Raw genomic sequence first — 20293 nt, 5'->3', positions numbered from 1 at the left:
ACACACACACACACACACACACACACACACACACACACACACACACATTTATATACACCAAAATCCAAAAACTAAAAATGTAACAGGCATATGTAGATATATATCTACATCCCCACCCCCTCTCTCATTTTTATTTTTGAAATGTATGTGCTTTTAGGAAAAGGAGTTGCTAACCGCACCAAGAAAGATGATCCATCTATACTGGATAAGTTTCCTAGAGATTGGTGGGATTGGTGGCAGTGGAGTATATTTCTAGAATTTGTATCTGATCAACCTGAAAGATCCAGACTTTGCTCATTTTCCAAGTTTTTATGATAAGTTCTACCTCCCCTGAAAAATAGTGTAGCAAGTTGTAATTATGATTCCATTTTACTACTTGACTTCAGGATGGATAGGTAATTGGGTCACTGATGTTTCATTAAATTTAAAGATGTTTGCTGAACTTTTCATGTAGGCCGATGACTTAGAAAAATGTGATATACCTCCAAAATGATTGTTAATAGTGGGGACCTTTGGGGTTGGGCTTTAAGAAATCACATGATTAATTTCATCTTCTGTTTGTATTTCTCACTAAAGCTAAAATCTTGTTGAAAGTAGCTGCTGCTTCTTCAATGAAAGGAGAAATTCCCTGGGAAAACTAAATCCTTGGACTTGGTAAGTAGAAGCTCCTTAAAAAACCCAAAGGAGTCTCCAGAAGTTACAAGAAAAGCTAGACAAAGGAATAAAGAGAAAGTAGATCCCATGAAGAAAAATAAAAGAAGTTGGGATTCTTGTAGCCAAGGATAAGAAAACTAAGTGACAACTTTGTCTATGGGCATATGAATAGCTATTATGAGGAGATGCCTGAACAACTCTTCTGTCCTTATAGGAGGAAAACTGTTGAAAACACACTAAAATTGAAACAAGAGGCTCAGCTTAGGAAAAAAAGGAAGATGGTTTGGGCAGGAAAAGTGATTTACTACTTTAATAGCGTATGGAATAAGGGAGGCTATTGAGAATCTCTGAAGATCTTTAAAGGAGGACAGACAACTATTAGTTTTTGATGACTTGGGTGTAATTCTGACTCATGATTTCATCAGTCCCTTCTATTCAAGTCAAAGAACCATTTATCAAGTACCTACTATGGTATGAGTATTGTGATAGGTACTAGAAGAGAGATAACATTTAGGTAAGACTTGGTTCTTGCCCTCATTGTCTTATTAGGGAAATATTAACACATTCTCATACTTTGATATGTCAATGGATCTGTGATTTCACTCATCCAGAGGTGCAAATTGTAGCCTATTTATGGTGGTCCTCCTGTCATAGAAAGTCTGATACCCTCTGTTTCAGGTATATGTGCACTTCTTGGAGGACATACTGAAATTCAGCATAATTTAATCCCACAAACATTTATTAAGGGCTTTTTCTCAAGGAGTTTAAGTTCTATTTGGGGGAACAACATATACTCAGATGGAAAAAATAAACAATATGCCAAATTAGAAAATAATTTCAGAACTAATAACTGGGGAGAATTAGCAAAGATCTCCTGTAGCAGTTAAGGGGAAATCTGAGGGGAGATAGTAGTTCCAAGAGCTGGAGATGGGGAGCAGGAACATGTCAAGCATAGGGTGGGGGTAACCTGTGCAGAGGCAAGGGAATGGGAGATAAAATGCCAAATACAGGAAGCTGAAAGATTGAATTAAGCTGATGGCTCTCTATATGAACACAGGTAAGTGAGCAGATGTGAGAGATGATGCAAAGGTAAAATCTATTAAGACTTAGCAACTATTTAGATATGGGGGTAACGAGTAAGAGAGTAACCTGAGGATAACTTTGAGGTTGTGAACTTGTGTGATTTTCAGAATGGAGCCCCCTGACAAAAATTAGATGGTTGAGTTTAGAAAGTATTAATGCTGAATAATAAACATATCAAGCATTTCCCAATATATCATACTAGGTCTGAGGAGGCCATTACCAATTGTTGTAATCAAGAAAGGATTAATAGAAGCAGTTTTAGTTGTGTTATTAGTGTTTAGCTGTACATTAAAGGATAAGTAAGAATTCAACAGGGAGAAGGAACAAGGACAGCATGTAATCCAGGAATAGAGGACACTTTGAGCAAAACTGTAAAAGAGAACAGTTGTAAGGCATGTTTGAAGGACAACAATTTGTGCAGGCTGGTTTGAATAGAGTATAAGGAAGGGAATACTAAAAAGGGGGAAAGTTAGTCATGAAACATTGTGCAGAGCCTTGAATGCCAGGCTGTGCTGATACAGTGAACAGAAGCTGTTTGTCAACCAAGGAGACCTGATTTCAGATTCTAGCTTTTATCAGCTATGTGGTAATGGACAATTCTCTTAATCTCTCTTGAGCCTCAGATTCTTCAACTGTAAAACAGGAAAAATTATGCTTGCATGAACTACCTTATAGGGTTGTTGGAAGGAATGTACTTATAAACCTTAAAAGATCATCTATATGTTGCAACTAAATTTTCATTAGTAAGCAATAGGGATCCACTGAAGGTTTTTGAACAGCGGATGGGTATAACTAGATCAAGGCAGAATCTGGTAGAGGTGGATGGGTTAGAGGAGACAGAGTGGAAGAAAGTCTGTTGGGCATCTATTTTAATAGTTTTCTAGTGCTACAATTCAGCCCTATTCAATACATAGTGCTTCCCTATTATCTATTTTCCCTCAAGGGGGGAAACAGTACATACAATTCCCCTTTTCTCTTCCCTAAAAGGCCTGATAAGATTCTTTCTACTGTTTTGTAACATGGTATAGAATTTCTTTTGTGTAACATGGACACATGCCAAGTGCCATATGTCATGGGGAAACATAATACTTGTTTTCTTTTTTTTGAAACTCTTTTGAATTATTTATACTGATCTTTGCCTTTCTGACAGACTTCAGGCTTTTTATTTATTGCATTTTGTTTATGTGTTGTGACACCAGGAGCAATGAAGTGCTTGCTCCTCTTTGAATGGAACATTCTATAAACTTATCTTCACTCTCTGTGCAAGTATACATTAATGTCTCTGTATCTGCCCTAGGCTTTAGGGTCTGAGCTTGTTACATTTATCTCTCATAAAAGAAAACCAAAGTTATTATATGTTATTTGTGATGTTTCAATGACAGGTGCCTTCTTAGTACATTAGCCCAATTTTCTTAAGCCTATGTTGTCAGAAAGTCAGTCCATCTTAGAACAAGATCCTACATGTTCTTATTAGTTGAAAGGCTACTGTAAAATTAAAATGTGGTTACAAATCACTCCACTCATATTCTGGTAGCATGATGAGATTGAGGGCCTTTGTCATGACTTCCTCTCTTCATTTCCTATTTTCTACATGCCAAAATTTCTCTATATGCTCAATCATCTTTTTTTTTTTGGCTCTGGTCTCAGAAAAGAATGCAACTGACTCCTGCCATTGACTCCATCCCCTCCAAGACTTTGCTCTGTGGATCATTTTCTCTCATCTATAAACCTTTCCCCTCTAGTGGTTCTTTTGATAATACCTACAATAATGCTCAGGTCTCCCCTTTGCTGAAAATAAACAATCAAACCTTTCCCTTGACCCTTTACATCCTCTTAAATTATTGTATTTTTTCTATTATTTACTACTAAACTTATGAAAAGGGTAGTTGGTACTTCATTTTCTGTCTACTTACTCCTCCTCAGCCTCCTACTATCTGGCTTTCAAGTTTAGTACTCTGTTGAAACATCTCTCCAAGATCACAACTTTTCAAATCCTATTTTTGGGTCTTTCTATTATGAATTTAATAAACACTAACATATATGAATATTTATATATACAAAGAACAGGAAAGAGGCCTGTTTATGAAACTATGACATTATATAAATTTTTTAAAAATATTAAATTTAACACAGTAGTAACAAAACTGTCGTCTTCTGAACTTATTTCTGCTCTTTCATGTATTTAAACTTTTTTTTTAATCTACCATTAAACTTCCCTGTTTCTGTAGTGGGCACCATCATTCTTCTTGTCTCCAGGCTTAGGTTCATAAAGTGAGCATTATGCTCTATTCTTCATCTACCAACTCCATGCCTTTTTACAGGATGTCCCACATGCCTGGAATATTTTTCCTACCTCCACCTCTTGGCTTCTCTCAATACAGCTCAAATCCCATCTTCTGAAAGAGGTTTATCCTAGTCTCGCCCAACAAGTATTTCCTTTTCTCTGAAATTATCTCTCATTTATTCAACATATTTATGTATATATATATGTGACTATACATACACATCCATACATATATACATACACACATGTTTTGTGTACGTAGTTCTTGCATGTTTTCTCTCCTATTAAAATGTGAGCTCAAGGGAAGGGACTGCATTTTTGTCTTATATAGGGATAAGATCTTCATTCAGACATTGATGAGCTTACTGGTGTGGTATGGACTTCATTTTGGGTATAGCAGGTGTTTAATACATGTTGGCTGACTTTACATTTTTGGTATAAAATATGTGCAATCATTACATTTTTGTCATTTGTAACTCTATAGCAACTCTTAAATCTGACTGCTTCTTTGTATTCACATGACCACCATCTCATTTTGTCTAGATTATTAGGAAGCTAGGTAGTACAGCGGTAGAACGCTGAGCCTAGAATCAGGAAGCCCTGAGTTCAAATCTGGTTTCATAGAAACTAGTTGTGTGATCCTAGGCAAATCATGTTGTCTTACTTGGTTCATCTCCAGTACATCTTGAGATGTAGAGATTATTCCTTCTTCATTCAGACACTGATGAGCTTACTGGTGTGGTATAGACTTACTTTATTTTGGGTATTCTTTGGTCCATTGACATCATCTTCAAGATAACTGACACATGTCCACTATATACAACTGGGTTTATGAACTTGGATTTGTCCCTCAAACAGAAGGTTGTAGGGCAAGAGACAGATGGAGTTAGAACAAAAATTAAAATGTAGCCAAAAATATGACTGCATACAGATTATAGTTAACTGAAGGGAAATCTGAATAGCCATGTGGCCCCCTCTGGAAACCATATGCATTAGAGCATCATGTAGCCAGGGAGAGAAGAACAAATGGTCTGAGAGGTGGCAGTGGTAGAATAGGTCAGTACTAGCTACTAAAGTTATATGGATGTCAGCCAATAGCAGTGGGGTACTGGTGGAAGAATGATGGAGGAGTTTTGGAGTAAATAGAAGTTGAAACCAAGGAACAGCAAGGCATGATATAAAAACAACAAATCTGAACCTTGCTTGTAACCAGTCACATAAGTAGTATGGATTGAGTAGGTACATGGGAAAGGAGTCAACTTTTTTTTCTTAGTAGCTCTGGATAGCTTACTTTGAGGGGGCCTCAAAGATAGTATCAATTTGTGAGAACCATATATAATTCCCTGGAGAACGTGGCAATCAGAAGAAGACTTCTTGACTCTTTAGGAATCTTTAGTTCTTTCCCTTTATGGGCCAAGAGTCCCAGGAATATGCTGAGTGGAATAAAAGAGAAAAAGAGGGGTTGCGTGAGAAGCCCCCTATAGTGAATCTAGCATTTTGGTGCTGGGTCACAGATTATATACCAAGGCAAAAGCTACTATATAAATACTTCCTTGATAACTCTTGTTTAGTCTTTTCCTCCTCAAATTCTTCTACAGCAGTTTGTCTTGGTTTCTGCTTTGTTCCAATCACATTCTACCTTACATCATGTACATTTATGCTTATGTTTTATATCCATGTAAGACTGTAAACTATTTGAAGGGGAGGGAATACTGTTTTTTTCATCTCTGTATCCATAGTGCCTACATCAGTACACTGCCCATAGTAGGTGCTTAATAAAAAATTGTTGAACTTATTATTAAAGTATGGAATTCAGTTGTTCCAAGTACTGTGTTAGAGAAGACAAAAGTGTGGCTTAAATGCCTATAGAAACTAGTCATCTTTCATAAACTGTACCCCTAGTTCTGTTTAGATGTTTTGCAGATATACTGCTATTAATCATAGATGTAGAACGAGGGGAATAGTAGTTAGGATAGCAGTGGAATGCCAGGTGAAAGTGTGGGAATGAATCTAGGTAATTATATCAATATGAAGTAGAAAAAAACCACTTAAAATATGTGTATTAATATTATTTCATAGTTTCTAGCTGCTAAAAAGTGTTAATAAGTTTATGGTGCAAATTATTTCATTGATAGACATGAAAATTCATATAAATACATTAAAAAATGTAACATACCATGCCAATTTCCAGGTACTTACTAGTTTTAAATACTCAAAATGATTTAAAAATAACTACATTTCTCTTTATGACTTTTGAGCAGCCAGACCAGTATCTTTTTTTTTTTTTTTTTGAGCAATCGGGGTTAAGTAACTTGTTCAAGGTTACACGGCCAGTTATTTCTGGGTGTGGTGCTGAGTGTCTGAGCCCGGGATTTGATCTCCAGGTCATCCCAACACTGGAGCCGGTGCTCTTACTCACTGAGCCACCTGGCTGCCCCTCAGACCAGTATCTTAAGGGACATAGAAATCTGAGATTAAGAATCTGCAATTAGAAGGTAATTAGCATCACTAATTTCTATGTGCACAGCACTTCCTTCTTTAGAGGCAGTGATTAGAAAGGCTTTTTACTTGTTGGGTAAGGGTGAAATGCACTTTGGAATAAACCAACCAACCACATTTAAGTGGATGGGCAAGGTTACACATGGGCACTAATAGATGCAAGAAAGGACATCATCTATTACTTTTTAAAGGTTTTCTAAAAGATAAATTATCTGTCCACATCCAAAGATGGATAATGGCAGAAGGTAGGATTTTCTTCCATAGCTTTTATTCAAGTAGTGAATATAAGAGGAGAAATAAATGTATCTTAATGAATTTGTTTTCTTTCACAGAAGTCTTGCCTTTCTTGATCAAGAACCATGAGCTGGCTGTTCCTCAGAGACTTCCTAAGTGGAGTAAATAAATATTCAACTGGAATTGGTTGAATCTGGCTGACTGTTGTCTTTATATTACGCTTGCTGGTCTACATGGTAGCTGCAGAACATGTCTGGAAAGATGAAGAGAAAGAGTTTCAATGCAACATTAGGCAGCCTGGTTGTGAAAATGCCTGTTTTGACTACTTTTTCCCCATCTCCCAGGCTAGACTTTGGGCCTTGCAGCTGATCATGGTCTCCATTCCTTCTCTTCTGGTTAGTTTGCATGTGGCCTACTGTGAGGGCTGGGAAAAAACGCACAAAAAGAAATTTTATGTTAGTCCAGGTAGCATGGATGGGGGCTTGTGGTGTACTTATGTTATAAGCCTTGTTTTCAAAACTGGATTTGAAATCGGCTTCCTGATTCTGTTTTACAAGATGTATGATGGATTTAGAATGTCCCGCCTTGTGAAATGTGATGTAAGGCCTTGCCCCAATACTGTGGACTGCTTCATCTCCAAGCCCACTGAGAAGAAAATCTTCCTTTACTTCTTGCTAGTCACATCATGTCTGTGCATTGTGTTGAATATCATTGAGCTAGGCTATTTGGTTTTCAAGAGTTTTGTGAAGTGCTGTCTTCAACGATATGCTCAAAATTTCAGATCCTCAGTTTGTAAATGCCATAACCTTGACTATGCCACACAGAATGAGGTTAATGCCCCCAACCTGATCCAGAAGCACAGTTCTGACTGTTTGAGAAGCATCCCTCAAAAGTTTGAAGGAAGTGGTTTCCAAGAGGAGTGAAAAAACAAAACTGTAGGATGCTCATAAACAGGTCAGATTAGGTGTCTTTATTTGGTGACATGAAAAAAAAAGGATATGTAAAGTATATCTTCAGTTGTAAATATAGTAATTATATTGCTGTTCTGTTCATTCTCTTTTAGTTATACATAAGTAATGCTTGATTTTTTCCAAGTAACCTGAAGAAACTGAAGGCAAATGTGATATATCCTTAGATTCAAATTTTAATATTTAAGTATAGTGATCATGCTTCTTACAATGTCTTGCACATTAGGAGGTGATTAAAAATTGCTGAAGTAAATGATCAATGTAGCATAGCAGGTAGGGAGATGAGAAAAGGTATTCATCATAATCTCTCATTAAGCCATAAATTAGGGGTTAGCAACTTTTTCAAAGTAGCTTGCCAGGTCTACATTTATTTATTACTCCTACACAGTGTTTGATGGAAGTTAGGTCAAAGACAGCCACATGGAAAACCACTCACCTTGCTCAACAAAACCATTTGGCAAGGGTGAGTGGGGACACCTATAATCTAGGCAATCATGGACCTAAGGTAAAGACAGAAGGGTTGGGAGGAATCATAACTGAAGTCCTTATTGGCAAATATAGTATTTCATTAGCAGGAACAGAACAAATAAGTACTCAAGGAAAAGTCAACAAGGGGAAGCAAAGGGACATTGGATATGGGTAATGAAAATTCTCCAAGGACAAAATTTGCCTACTTTGCAAGTCTTTCCAGGGTCTTTTTTAATCCCTCATGGCTGGGCCATTGCAAATTATAGCACGTTTAGGTTTAGTAGCCTACTATGGACAAACTAGTTAAACTGTTGGTTGGTTGTTGTCCTTCATCCTCAAAGAGAACTAAAACGATATCACTTACATTAGAGTCAAGTGACAATGCATCTGACTGTGGCTGATCAGACTAGTAGCAGCTCAGAATACACTACCACAGGTTGGTTACAAATAGTCCATGTGAACATTGGAGCGGATTCTTTAAATTTGTGCATCTTGCGTTTCTTCTGAGCTCCCTCAATTCTGCTTCGCTCATAGAGCACAAGCACCCTTCTCTAATGAGGGCACGCTATGCTGCGTGGGCCTGTGCCAGTGTGTACCATGTCAAACAATCAATTCCAAAGTTCTTGAGAGACCTTGAGAGTATCCTTGTACTGCTTCTTTTAACCACCATTTGAACGTGTGCCTTGTGTGAGTTCTCTACAAGTCTTTTAGGCAAGAGTATATTTGATGTTCAAATAACATGACCAGCCCCTTGCAGTTGTGCTCTCTGCAGCAGTTTGAATGCTTAGCAGTTTAGTTTGCGAAAGAATCTCAGTGTCTGGTACCTTATCCTGTCAGGTGATCTTCTGAATCTTCCTAAGACAATTCAGAAGTTAGCAATTCAGTTTCTTGGCACGGTGCTAGTACACTGTCCAGTTTTCATAGGCATGCCAGGTCAGTACAATGGCTCTATAGACCCTCCATTTAGTAGTCAGTCTAATGCATCTTTTCTTCCACACTTTCCTTCAGAGTCTCCCAAACACTGAGCTAGTTCTGACAACGAATGAATTAACCTCATTATCAGTGTGCACATCCCTAGAAAGTACACTGCCAAGGTCAGTGAACTTATCCACAGTTTTAAAAATGTCTCCATTTCCTGTAACCAATGGTTCCATGTATGGTTGGTAAAGCAGTGGCTGATAGAATACCGGTGTTTTCTTGTTGTTAATTGTTAGGTCAAAATTATCACAAGCAGCAGAGAAACGATCCATATTTTGTTGCATCTCAGCTTCAGGTGCTGCTGTGAATGCACAATCATCTGTGAACGAAAAATCAAGAACCAACACTCCTACTTTGGTCTTGGCTTGTGGACTTTTCAAGTTGAAGAATTTACCATCAGTGCAACAGCTGACCTCGATGGCGTGTTTGCCCTCAATGAAGTGTGCTTTTATTGTTATACTGTAACATATCTCTGAAATGTTCTTTGGGTTTCATTCATTCACTCCTTCAATAAGCAGTATGCTAGGTACTGGGGATAGAAAAATTAAATTGAAAAGGTGCTGCCCTTAAGGTGCTTACATTACATCCCCTTATGGGGGATACAACATATAAAACAAGGAAAATAATTTGAGGAAGGAGAGAGAATTAGGGGAATTGGGAAAGACTCCATACAAGATTACTAGAGCTAAAACATGAAGGAAGATAAAAATTTTAGAGAAAAGATGAGGAGGGAGCATGGTTGTGGGAGTATAATGTAGAGAGACTATAGTGCTGGATATGGAGTTGGAAGATTTAGGTTCCAATTTCACTTCTGACATTTTCTAGCTGTGTCACCTTGCTCCTTTGCTGGATTTTCATCCAGGTCTAATGATTGGAGTCTTCTCAAAGCTCTGTCTTCACTTTTCTCTATACTATATTGCCTGGTGATTTCATAAACTCAAAGTGATTCAATTTGTATTGTATGTAGATAATTCCTAGATCTATGCTTCCAGGACTGACATCTCTCCTGACCTCCAGTTTCTTATCACTAACAGCCACTTGGACATCTTGAGCTAGATATCTCATAGATATCTCAATTTCAGCATGTCCAAACAACTCACCATGTTTTCTCTCCTAAACCCTCCATTCTTTCAAATTTCCTTTATACTGTTGAGGACATTCATTATCCTTCTAGTCACCCAGGCTGAGGTGTTATCAGGTGTTATAATCTGAGGTGTCATCCTTAATTAACTTGCACTTATCCCACATGTTCAACCTATTGCCAAATTTTGTCATTTCTACTCCCACATCTCTTATTCACACAATCTTTACCTGGCTCAGGCCTTTATCACCTTTCATGTGAACTATTACAATAGCCTTTTGGTTAGTCTCTCTGCTTCATCTCTCCATCATTTAATTCATTCTCCTCTCAGCTGTCAAAGTAATTTTTCTAAATGACATGTCTAAACACATCACTCCCATACTCACTAAACTCTAGTGGCTCCCTATTACCTCCAGAGATATTTTTAAAAAATCCTCTTTTCCTTTTAAAGCCTTTCATGAACTGGTTCTTTCCTGCCTTTCCAGTATTCTTATACTACCCTGCTCTACACAATCTATGATGTAGCAACACTACCTTGTTCTTTCCTCAGAGAATTTGTTCATTTATGTCTTTTTACTGGCTATCCTCATGCCAAGAGTGTTTTCCTTTAGCTCTGTTTAGCACAATGCCTGGCACATAGTAGGTGCTATATAAATATTAGTTATTATCATCATTACTGTCATTAACCTCTGGCTCTGGGTTTCCTTCAAGACTAAGTTCAAATCCCACAATCTACAGGCCCTTTTTGCTTCTGCCCTTCCTTCTCTCCTCCTCTAATGCTATTCCTCTGAGATTATCTCCCATTTAGGTGACACCCCCCCAACACACACTCCCCTTATAGGTATCTAGTTATTTATATGTCCTCTCTCCTATTAGAATGTGAGCTACATGAGGGCAGGTACCTTCCCCTCATCTTCCTTTTTTTGTGGACCTAGCTCTTAGTATAGTGCCTGGCACATTGTAAATGCTTACTACTTGTTCACTGGCAGTGTTTTGAAGCCTTAGTTTTCTTTTCTGTTATATGAGGAGGGTTGGATTAGCTGACCTTTAATATCCCCTCCAGCTTTAAACCTGTAATTCTACGAGTACATTAAAGGTAGTAGGAACAAGCCTGTGCAAAGCAATGGAGAACAGGGATGGAATGATATTTCAATAGTCTTAAGTGAGGGATGATGAGGGCCTGAACTACTGTGGTAGGCACAAGGGAACAGAGGGAAGAGATGCCGTTGGGGTAGAATTAACAAGACCTGGCAATTGATTGGATAGAGGGAGTGAGGGAGAGGGGAAGGTGACCCAGGTCATATCCTTGAGGGGACAACCACAGTAATACAGAGAGCATGAAGTTGATGATGATTCAGCTAAGGAGTCAGGGAAAATACAAATTGGACATGTAGGAGGAAAACCAAAAGAACCAGGAGATAAAAGCCATGGAAGCTGAGGAAGGACAGAGTATCTAGGTGAGTAGGCTGGTTAACAAATGTCAGGGATGAAGAGGCATCAAGAAGAATATGGTCTGAGAATAAGACATTAGACAATATTTAAGAGATTGCTGTGTAGAGTGGATTGTGGTTCAGTTTTGCTTCCACAGCTGAATAGCAGTTGGCCTGTGAGAAGGATTCAACGGACAAAGATGGACTAGAAAACAAATTACTCTTTTCTCATCCTTATTGTGTTTTTATTAGTCAACAAATATTTATTGAATGCCGATCACCAAAGCACTCTGCTAGATGCTTTGTATCATATAAGACACAATACTAGCCTCAAGAAACTTAAACTTTCAGAAATAAATAAGATGGGGTTAGACCTGAAACCCCATTACAATTCCTCTTTCTTCATTCAAACAGTTCTTGAAATGTCACTTTCTCCATTAGTCTCCCCTTAATAATTGGAAGAAAAGTAGCAAAATTTCCTTGGACTCATCTGTTCTAAACATAATTAATCTGTTTAACTTTCTCACTAACTCACAAAAAATACAACCATTTTTTATTAGCATGGTGATATCAGTTATTTAATGTAAGTAATTTGGTTCAAAGTTTCTCATTTCTGTATATCTTTTATGACTTGTGCACAGTATCAAGTAGAACTTGACACTTAAAAATTTCTTTTGATTATTGAGCAAAAGGGAAGTAAATATACTTTTACATTGGGAACAATTGCCCAAACCCACTTTGTATGTGTCAGGTCACTGGAGTATAAAATATGAGATTATCTCCCTGGTTTTCAACTGGGCCATTTCTCAGGGTATCCCCTTTTTTTTTTTTTTAATATACTCCAACAGAATCAGGATAGGAGGTAGGAAAAAAGCCCCTTGGCACTGGCTAAAAAATAGATCAGTGGAATAGGTTAAGTACACAAGACCCAACAGTCAATGACTATAGTAATCTACAAAGACTCCAGCTTCTGGGATAAGAACTCACTATTTATCAAAAACTATGGGGAAAACAGGAAAATAGTGTGGCAGAAACTAGGCATAGACCAACATCTTATGCCCTATACCAAGACAAAGTCAAAATGGGTACATGATTCATTCATTCATTCATTTATTTATAAAGCAATTGGGGTTAAGTAACTTGCTCAAGGTTACACGGCCAGTTATTTTGTGTGGGTGCCAAGTATCTGAGGTCGGAACTGATCCCAGGTCTCCCAATGCCAGGGCCAGCACTCTTACTCATTTAGCCACCTGGCCGCCCCAGGTACATGATTTATATATAAAGATACTATAAACAAACTAGGAGAGCAAGGAATAGTTTACCTGTTAGATCTATGGAGAAGGGAAGAATTTATGACCAAACAAGACAAAGTGGACATTACAAAATATAAAATAGATGATTTTGATTACATTAAATTGAAAGGGTTTTGTACAAAACAAGTCAATGCAATCAAGATTAGAAGGGAAGCAGAAAGATGGGAAATAATTTTTACATCCAGTGTCTTTGATAAAGGCCTCATTTCTAAAACACATAGAGAAATGAGTTGAATTTATAGGAATACAAGTCATTCCCCAGGTGATAAATGGTCAAAGGATATGAACAGGCAGTTCTCAGAGGAAGAAATTAAAGCTATCTATAGTCATATGAAAAAATGCTCTAAATCACTATTGATTAGAGAGATGCAAATCAAAACAACTCTGATGTGCCACATCACACTTATCAGATTGGCTAACATGATAAAACAGGAAAATTATAAATGTTGGAGATTTGGGAAAATTTCAACACTAATGCATTGTTGGTGGAGTTACAAACTGATCCAATCATTTTGGAGAACAATTTGGAACTATGCCCAAATGGCTATAAAAATGTACATACCTTTTGACCCAGCAATACCACTTCTAGGTCTGAATCCCAAAGAAATCATAAAATGGGAAAAGGACCCACATGTACAAAAATATTTATAGCAAATTTTTGTGGTGCCAAAGAATTGGAAATTGAGGGGATGTCCATCATTTGGGGAATAGCTGAACAAGTTGTGGTATATGAATGTAATGGAATAGTATTAAGCTGTAAGACACGATAAACAGGGGAACTTCAGAAAAGCCTGGAAAGACTTATATGAACTGGTGCTTAGTAAAATGTACAGGACCAGGAAAACATTGCACACAGTAACAGTCACATTGTTCGATGTCTGACCTTGATAGACTAAGCTCTTCTCAGCAATGCAAGGATCTAAGACAACTCCAAAAGACTCACATTGGAAAATGCTATCCACATCCAGAGAAAGAACTTTGGAGTCTGAATGCAGATGGAAACATGATATTTGCTTTCATTTTCTTTTGCTGTTTTGTTTTGTTTCTTCTTTCTCATGGTTCTTCCCATTAGTTCTAAATCTTCTTTATATCATGACTAATGTGAAAATATTTAATATGAATGTACAAGTTGAGTCTATATCAGATTGCATACCATCTTGGGGAGGAGAGGGAGGGAGAGAAAATTTAAAACTCAATATCTTATGGAAGTGAATGCTGAAAATGAAAAATAAATAAATAAATTATAAAAAAAGAAAAAAAGTCTCTTGGATACCAAGTTGACCCTCCTCATGAAGCTTTCAAAGTGGTTGCGACTCCAAGGTTAAGACAATACTAAAAGAGTCTAAAATATCTTGCAGTGTTGGCTGCTTATAAGACTTATGAGCATATCCTACAATTTGTTGGAACAAATTGAGGTGGGGCTTATATCTTGCCTCAAGTATCCTACATATAGGAACCTTAAGATCTTAACCACATGCCAGACTTGGAGAGACAAAAATAGTAATCCAGGTAGCCAAATGACTAGAGATTGCAGTAAACAGTGATGTAGTATTGAAAATTGCTGGACTCAGTCCTGGAATAACAGGGGAGCACATGCTTTTAACCAGAAAGCCAAGGACAGGAGAACCATGTGGTCTATGTGGTGAGAATTCCATTTCCCCCCCTTAGAAGCAATGCCACCTTTTTGGAGCAGAGGATTTTGCACATAGCCCCAAGCAGCAAGAGACTAAAGTCTGACCATGGAATGCAAGAGACCTGGACCTTATACTCTGTTATTACTGCGTTATTCTGATAGTTTGACGAAGTCATGGCAATATCAGAAACCAAATATTTTTTGTTCATTGGGCAGGGGATTGATTGGATTAGATGACCTCTGAACCTGAGGTTCCAAAACTCTGCAATCAATCAGCAGAAACCAACAATAGGTGATAATGCTGCATTATAATTCTAATGAAAATTCTTTCACAAACTTAGCTACAATCTAATAGACCAATCACTTAATCAACAAACATTTACCTCCCATGTGCCATACATTGGGCTAGGCATGTGGACGTAAAGATGAAAATGAAACAGTTCCTCTCTCAAAGGCAAATTCTTTTTATATGTAAATATTTCATTTATTTTTAAAAATATCATACTATGAACATGTACCCTCTTAGAAAATAGCTTTTGAGTGACAATACCGCATCATCCTTACTTTGGTTCAGGTCAACAAACCTCAACCTCTTTAAAAAGGAAGCAATGGTTTCTTCTCTAGCCATGCAGACAGAACTTTTTGCAATGGGGAAGAAAACATGATAGTGTCACTAGGAATAGAAAAGGAAAAACTCCAAATGCAGAAAAAAAATTAAATGCCACTTTTCCTAACAGCCTTTTTCTTTCTGGATTTTATTAAGTTATTAAACTGTCACAAGGGAGATGGGAAATAGGGGTACATAATAAGATCCCAACTATTGTTGACTTGGACAATGTTAGAAGGATGATGAAGTTATTGTAGAGACTTTAACTGTCTAAAGAAAGGTCATCATTAAGTTTCATACATTAGGAAAGTGGTTGGGGAAAAGTTAAAACAACCAGAATGTTGGCTATATCAACAATGCAATTCCACACCCTTAAATATGTCATTAACTAAACTTATAACTATCAGTCCCCTCTGACCAAAAGAAACACAAAATCCCTGAATTATCAAGGTTGCTTTCATTAAATTGGCATTTGTTTGATTTTCTAAGCAGAGAAAGTACAGTAACTTGAGACGTGCCTTTTCATGGAAAATTAAAGGCAGCTCCAAATAAACTAAGCTTCTTGGCTAGAACAGATTGCTCCCAATTAAATTAATTTTGTTTAAAGATTAAAAGTTGCATTATGCAAGAAAAAGGAGACAAAGGACAAAATCAACTCAGTATATACTCCTGTATAAACATAATGTTTCAAGTGATTTCTACATTGATGGTTAAATCCACAAAAAATTCAATTTATCATTGGAAAAATCAGTGAAAGTGTATGTCTGGCATTGTGTAAGCAAAATAATTGGTTGCCAGAAATGTTATGTGTGTGTGTGTGTGTGTGTATAAATATATATGTTGATGTTTAAAGTGGACAGCAGTTTAGTTCTTCATTATCTAGAAGCAGATAGCTAAAAATATCTTCTTCTGGACCAACAGAAAAAATAAAAGCACTTCCTCTCCCCTCATCAAGATTTCTTTTAAGGTGGGGCAGCTAGGTGGCACAGTAAATAGAACACCAGCCCTGGAGTCAGGACAACCTGAGTTCAAATCTGGCCTCAGCCACCTAACACTTACTAGCTATATGACCTCGGGCAAGTCACTTAACCCCAATTGCCCTGTTTTCCCCCAAACAAAAAAAGGCATGGACTTCTATATATATATATTCCAAGAGTTTTTTTAAACTTGTGGTCTTTTAGCTTTGCTAGTAGTGAATCTCATAGATTGTACCCAACAACTTAAACACCTTTCTTGAAAATAGGAGTACATATGAATTAAGCATTCAGAATGGAACTATACATTTGTCAGTTTGAGAAATTTTAGCTCATAGACAATTATGCAAATAACTTCATCAAAAATAGAATCAGCTCAATCAAATGATTAATTTTCATTATTAACAAATTCTAATAGTAAATCACACACACATATATACACCACAGTCAAGTAGAGATGACACATATAAGAGAGCTAAAGAGGGTTAAACGGAAAGGAAGGAGAGCAGGAGCTATTAACAAACATCTCAAAAAGATCAGCATAGCAGGGAGTCCTAACATGAGAGAAGCAGCTGGGTGCCTCAGGGGAGGGAGTGCTAGGCAGAGCAGGAGGCTTGTAGTCAGGAAGACCTGGATTCAAATCCAACTTCAGACACTTACTAGCTGTGTGGCTAAGTTGCTTAACCTTTGTTTGCTTTAATACACTGGAGAAGGAAATGTCAAGCTACTCTAGTATCTTTGCCAAGAAAACCCCATGGACAGTATTATTGTTCTACAGTCTATGGGGTTATGAAGAGTTGGACACAACTGAAAATAACAACACACTATGGGAGATTTGAATTTATCCCTTTCTCTGGTACTATGAATCTCACCGACTATGTAAATCACAAGGGAAGATAGTGCCTACTAGAGAAGAGAGGAGCTGCACTACTTCATAAATCTCAGGAAAAAAGAAACCAAAAATAAAATTTGCAATGGAAATTCAACTCCAGGTTAATACCATAAATCTGGAGTATTCTCTAGGTCCTAGAGGAAGAGAATTTTCCCACCTGAGAGGAAAGGAGAATAATTCTGATTGTTCATGAGCTTAGGTTTCATTTGTTTGTGTCCTTCAGTATTAATAAAACCGTCAATGTTTTTGTTAGACTGGGTGCTTGAAAAGGAGCTGAGGGCCCTTACAGCAATAGAAACCAAACGCTAATGTCCCTAAGAGGAACCGTAAGTGTGGACATGAGTCAAAGAGATTATACAGAGAAACCCCTAGATCAAACATTATCCATATGAGTCCAGAGATGAGGTAATGTTGGAGTCTGGAAACAGAGTTTTCTTCCTTTTGTAGAGGACCTACTAAGGATAGTACTTGAAGTTGGGAAGACCATGTAATGTCTCCTTGGGGAAGGTGGGACTCACCTAGAGGACTGTTTAATTCTCTACCTTCTTTCTCCCTGTTAAAGATGGTATCCACAGCTGCTCTTCAAGTTGAGAGGACAACATGGGTCTTTTGGAAGTATTCAGATTGAACTCAGACCAGGTGAACCCAGAGCAGATTCTGGGGCATGATTTATAATAACTAAGGAAGAGAAAGTGGGGGCATAGTGAGACACCTGTATGAGACTTTAGGAAAACAAATTTCTAAAAGTTCAGAGAAAAGATAGATATGATTTCATAGTCCTGATTGTAAATTCTAAAAATAATTTTACAAGAGAAAGATTCCACACAATATTGGTGAGGAGAAAAAGGAGGTGGGATCTCAAGAAACCAATGTAGTTGGTAAAGAATTCATTGAATTCAGATTTTGTAAGGATATTTACAAGAGTAGAAAAAAAAGGGGATCAAGGACAAATAGGACTGACTGGAAACAGCTTACTGTACTCTGGTCTTAACCAGAGCAAGAAAAACAAGACAAGTTAGACTTCTTGCTAGAGGCAGATGATATAATTCAACAAGTTGAAGTCAATAAATGTTTAATGAGCATGTACTATGTTTACTGCACTTTCCTCAATGTTGAAAGTTAAAAACAAAGTGGGGAGGGGAAATGGAAATACTCTACTGTTACTATTTTATTTTCATATCAAGGAAGAATAAATAGTGGAATAAACAGTTATAAGAGAATTGAAACCTGAGAGGTAAGGAGATAATGAAAGAATATTTTTTTTTTTTGCCTTTTGGAGGGCAATTGGGAATGAAAGAGAATATTGTACTTTAAGTGATCTAAAGGCTCATTAAGTAATTTCATTTCTCTAGGCAATAATGTATTTTATTGGTTTAGTGTATTTCTAAAGTATCTTTTTAAAAGGAAAAAAATAGATAGGATATATAAAATGCTTTGCTAATCTTAAGATACAATATAAATTCTAGCTATTATTGTTATTATTACGCTGATATATAAAGCATCTCTTTACCAATTCTAGTCTGCATGCAGATGGGGAAGGGGGTGTGGGTAGAAATGTGTTCTATACTTGAGACCATATGGTACATCTAAGGGTTCTGAAGGAAGCTGCTTGTTGATAATCTTTAAGAAAATATGGCAAATGGGAAAGATATAAAAAGATTGGAGATGTGCAAATGCTGTTCTAGTTTTCCTAAAGAAAGGTTCTAGAAATCTGAGAATGATTACATAGACAACTCCTAAAACTCTCAAAAAAAAATCACTATGAGGCAACATGGATTCAACTAAGAGATTACTCAATGTCCATCCTACTTCAGGTCCTCATCACCTCTTGCCTGGACTACTGCTACAGCCTAAAGGGCCTTCCTCTCTTCCCCAATTCAGCTTCCTCGTAATGCCAAAATGATCTTCCTAAATAGCACGTATCTGCTTTCTAAAGCACACATTCACCTTCCTGCTCAAGAAACTTTGGTTTCATATTGCCTCTAAAATAAACTCTAAATCAATCTGTCTAGCTCCAACCCATCCTTCCAGAGATATACCACATTATTCCCTACTCAACCTGGTCTACTCACTCCTCTCTTCCTTGAAGAAACTTTAATTTCCTTCAAGGCACAACTCAAGCAGTTCTTACCTGATCTTCCCAGTTATTGGTGTTCAAAGGAATTGGGGTGGTTATTTCTTTCCAATAGAATGTATATCCTTGAGGGCAAAGACCTGTCTTTTTACTCCTAGAGCCTGGCACATAGAGGCCACTCTAAATGTTTACTGAATTGAATTGACTTGAATTGGATGTCACATTTAGAGTCAGGGACATATTCAAAAAGTGAAAGTATTCTCTGCTGCCTCAAATTTTTCTAGAGTATTTTGTTTGTTCAACCCCTTTGTCATCATCATACACTACACTTGTGTTAAATTTGTCTGTTTATATGTTATATTTCACTAATAGAACAGATGATCCTTGAAGGAATGGATTGTCATTTTTTTTTGGTTATTGTAGCCTCCAGTAGCCAGCACATATTGGAGAAGCAGAACGACACAGTGGATAGTGCTAAATTGAATCAGGATGACCTTGATACTTATTCATTGTGTAACCAAGAGAAAGTTACAACCTCTTTACCTGTTTCCTCACCTGTAAAATAGAAATAATAGTACCTGTTCTTACAAGGTTATTACGATGATTAAAACATTTGTAAAGTGTTTTGCAAACTTTAAAGCACTATGTAAATGTCAATTATTATAGAATGGAGAAGCCAGCATGGCATAGTAGAGAGCTGGCAGTGGAATTAGGAACACCAGAGTACAAGTACGGGCTGTGTGACTGTATCTTTCAGTAGGCAATTCTTTAATACTGTAAGTTGCAGAACTTGCCCTATAGAGAACTCTTGTCACCTGAAGTTTCCCATATCAAAGAAAACATAGGTGTAGTCCTTATCTCTGGGCAATTTGTATTTAATAAAACTATATCTTTTTGATAATTTTTTCTTGTCATCATGAGCAGGCCATAAATTTGTTTTTAAGAGTTTCTTACAAGTGGATTTATTCATTTTGTCCATTCTGTCAGATATTACACCAGGAGATATTTTTCAGTTGTTATACTGTCAGCCATTTTAATGTCAGTGTAGGTTTTGCATTAAGTAGATTATATCATAGTCATTTTTTTAAAACACAGTAACTGATCAATTTTCTTTTTTTTTT

The 20293-nt window shown here is 37.1% G+C and overlaps 1 protein-coding gene across 1 annotated transcript in view; it reads left to right on the top strand.

Moving 5' to 3' along the window:
* GJB7 (gap junction protein beta 7) overlaps positions 1 to 10879 on the top strand; it is a 17616-nt gene extending 6737 nt beyond the window's left edge. The window contains 2 exon segments of the mRNA XM_069065103.1: positions 577 to 654; positions 6853 to 10879. Of these exon segments, the coding sequence (XP_068921204.1) occupies positions 6880 to 7677 (798 nt within the window). The 5' untranslated portion in view covers positions 577 to 654; positions 6853 to 6879 and the 3' untranslated portion in view covers positions 7678 to 10879.
* The last annotated feature ends 9414 nt before the right edge of the window (positions 10880 to 20293 follow it).

The sequence above is a fragment of the Petaurus breviceps genome, unplaced genomic scaffold (assembly GCF_028583685.1).
Source record: "Petaurus breviceps papuanus isolate PSGF00001 unplaced genomic scaffold, PetGlider_PUasm1.0 90667, whole genome shotgun sequence".
Lineage (NCBI taxonomy): Eukaryota > Metazoa > Chordata > Mammalia > Diprotodontia > Petauridae > Petaurus > Petaurus breviceps.
The sequence above is the reverse complement of the archived record's forward strand: the minus strand, read 5'-3'. Positions and strand labels throughout refer to the sequence as shown.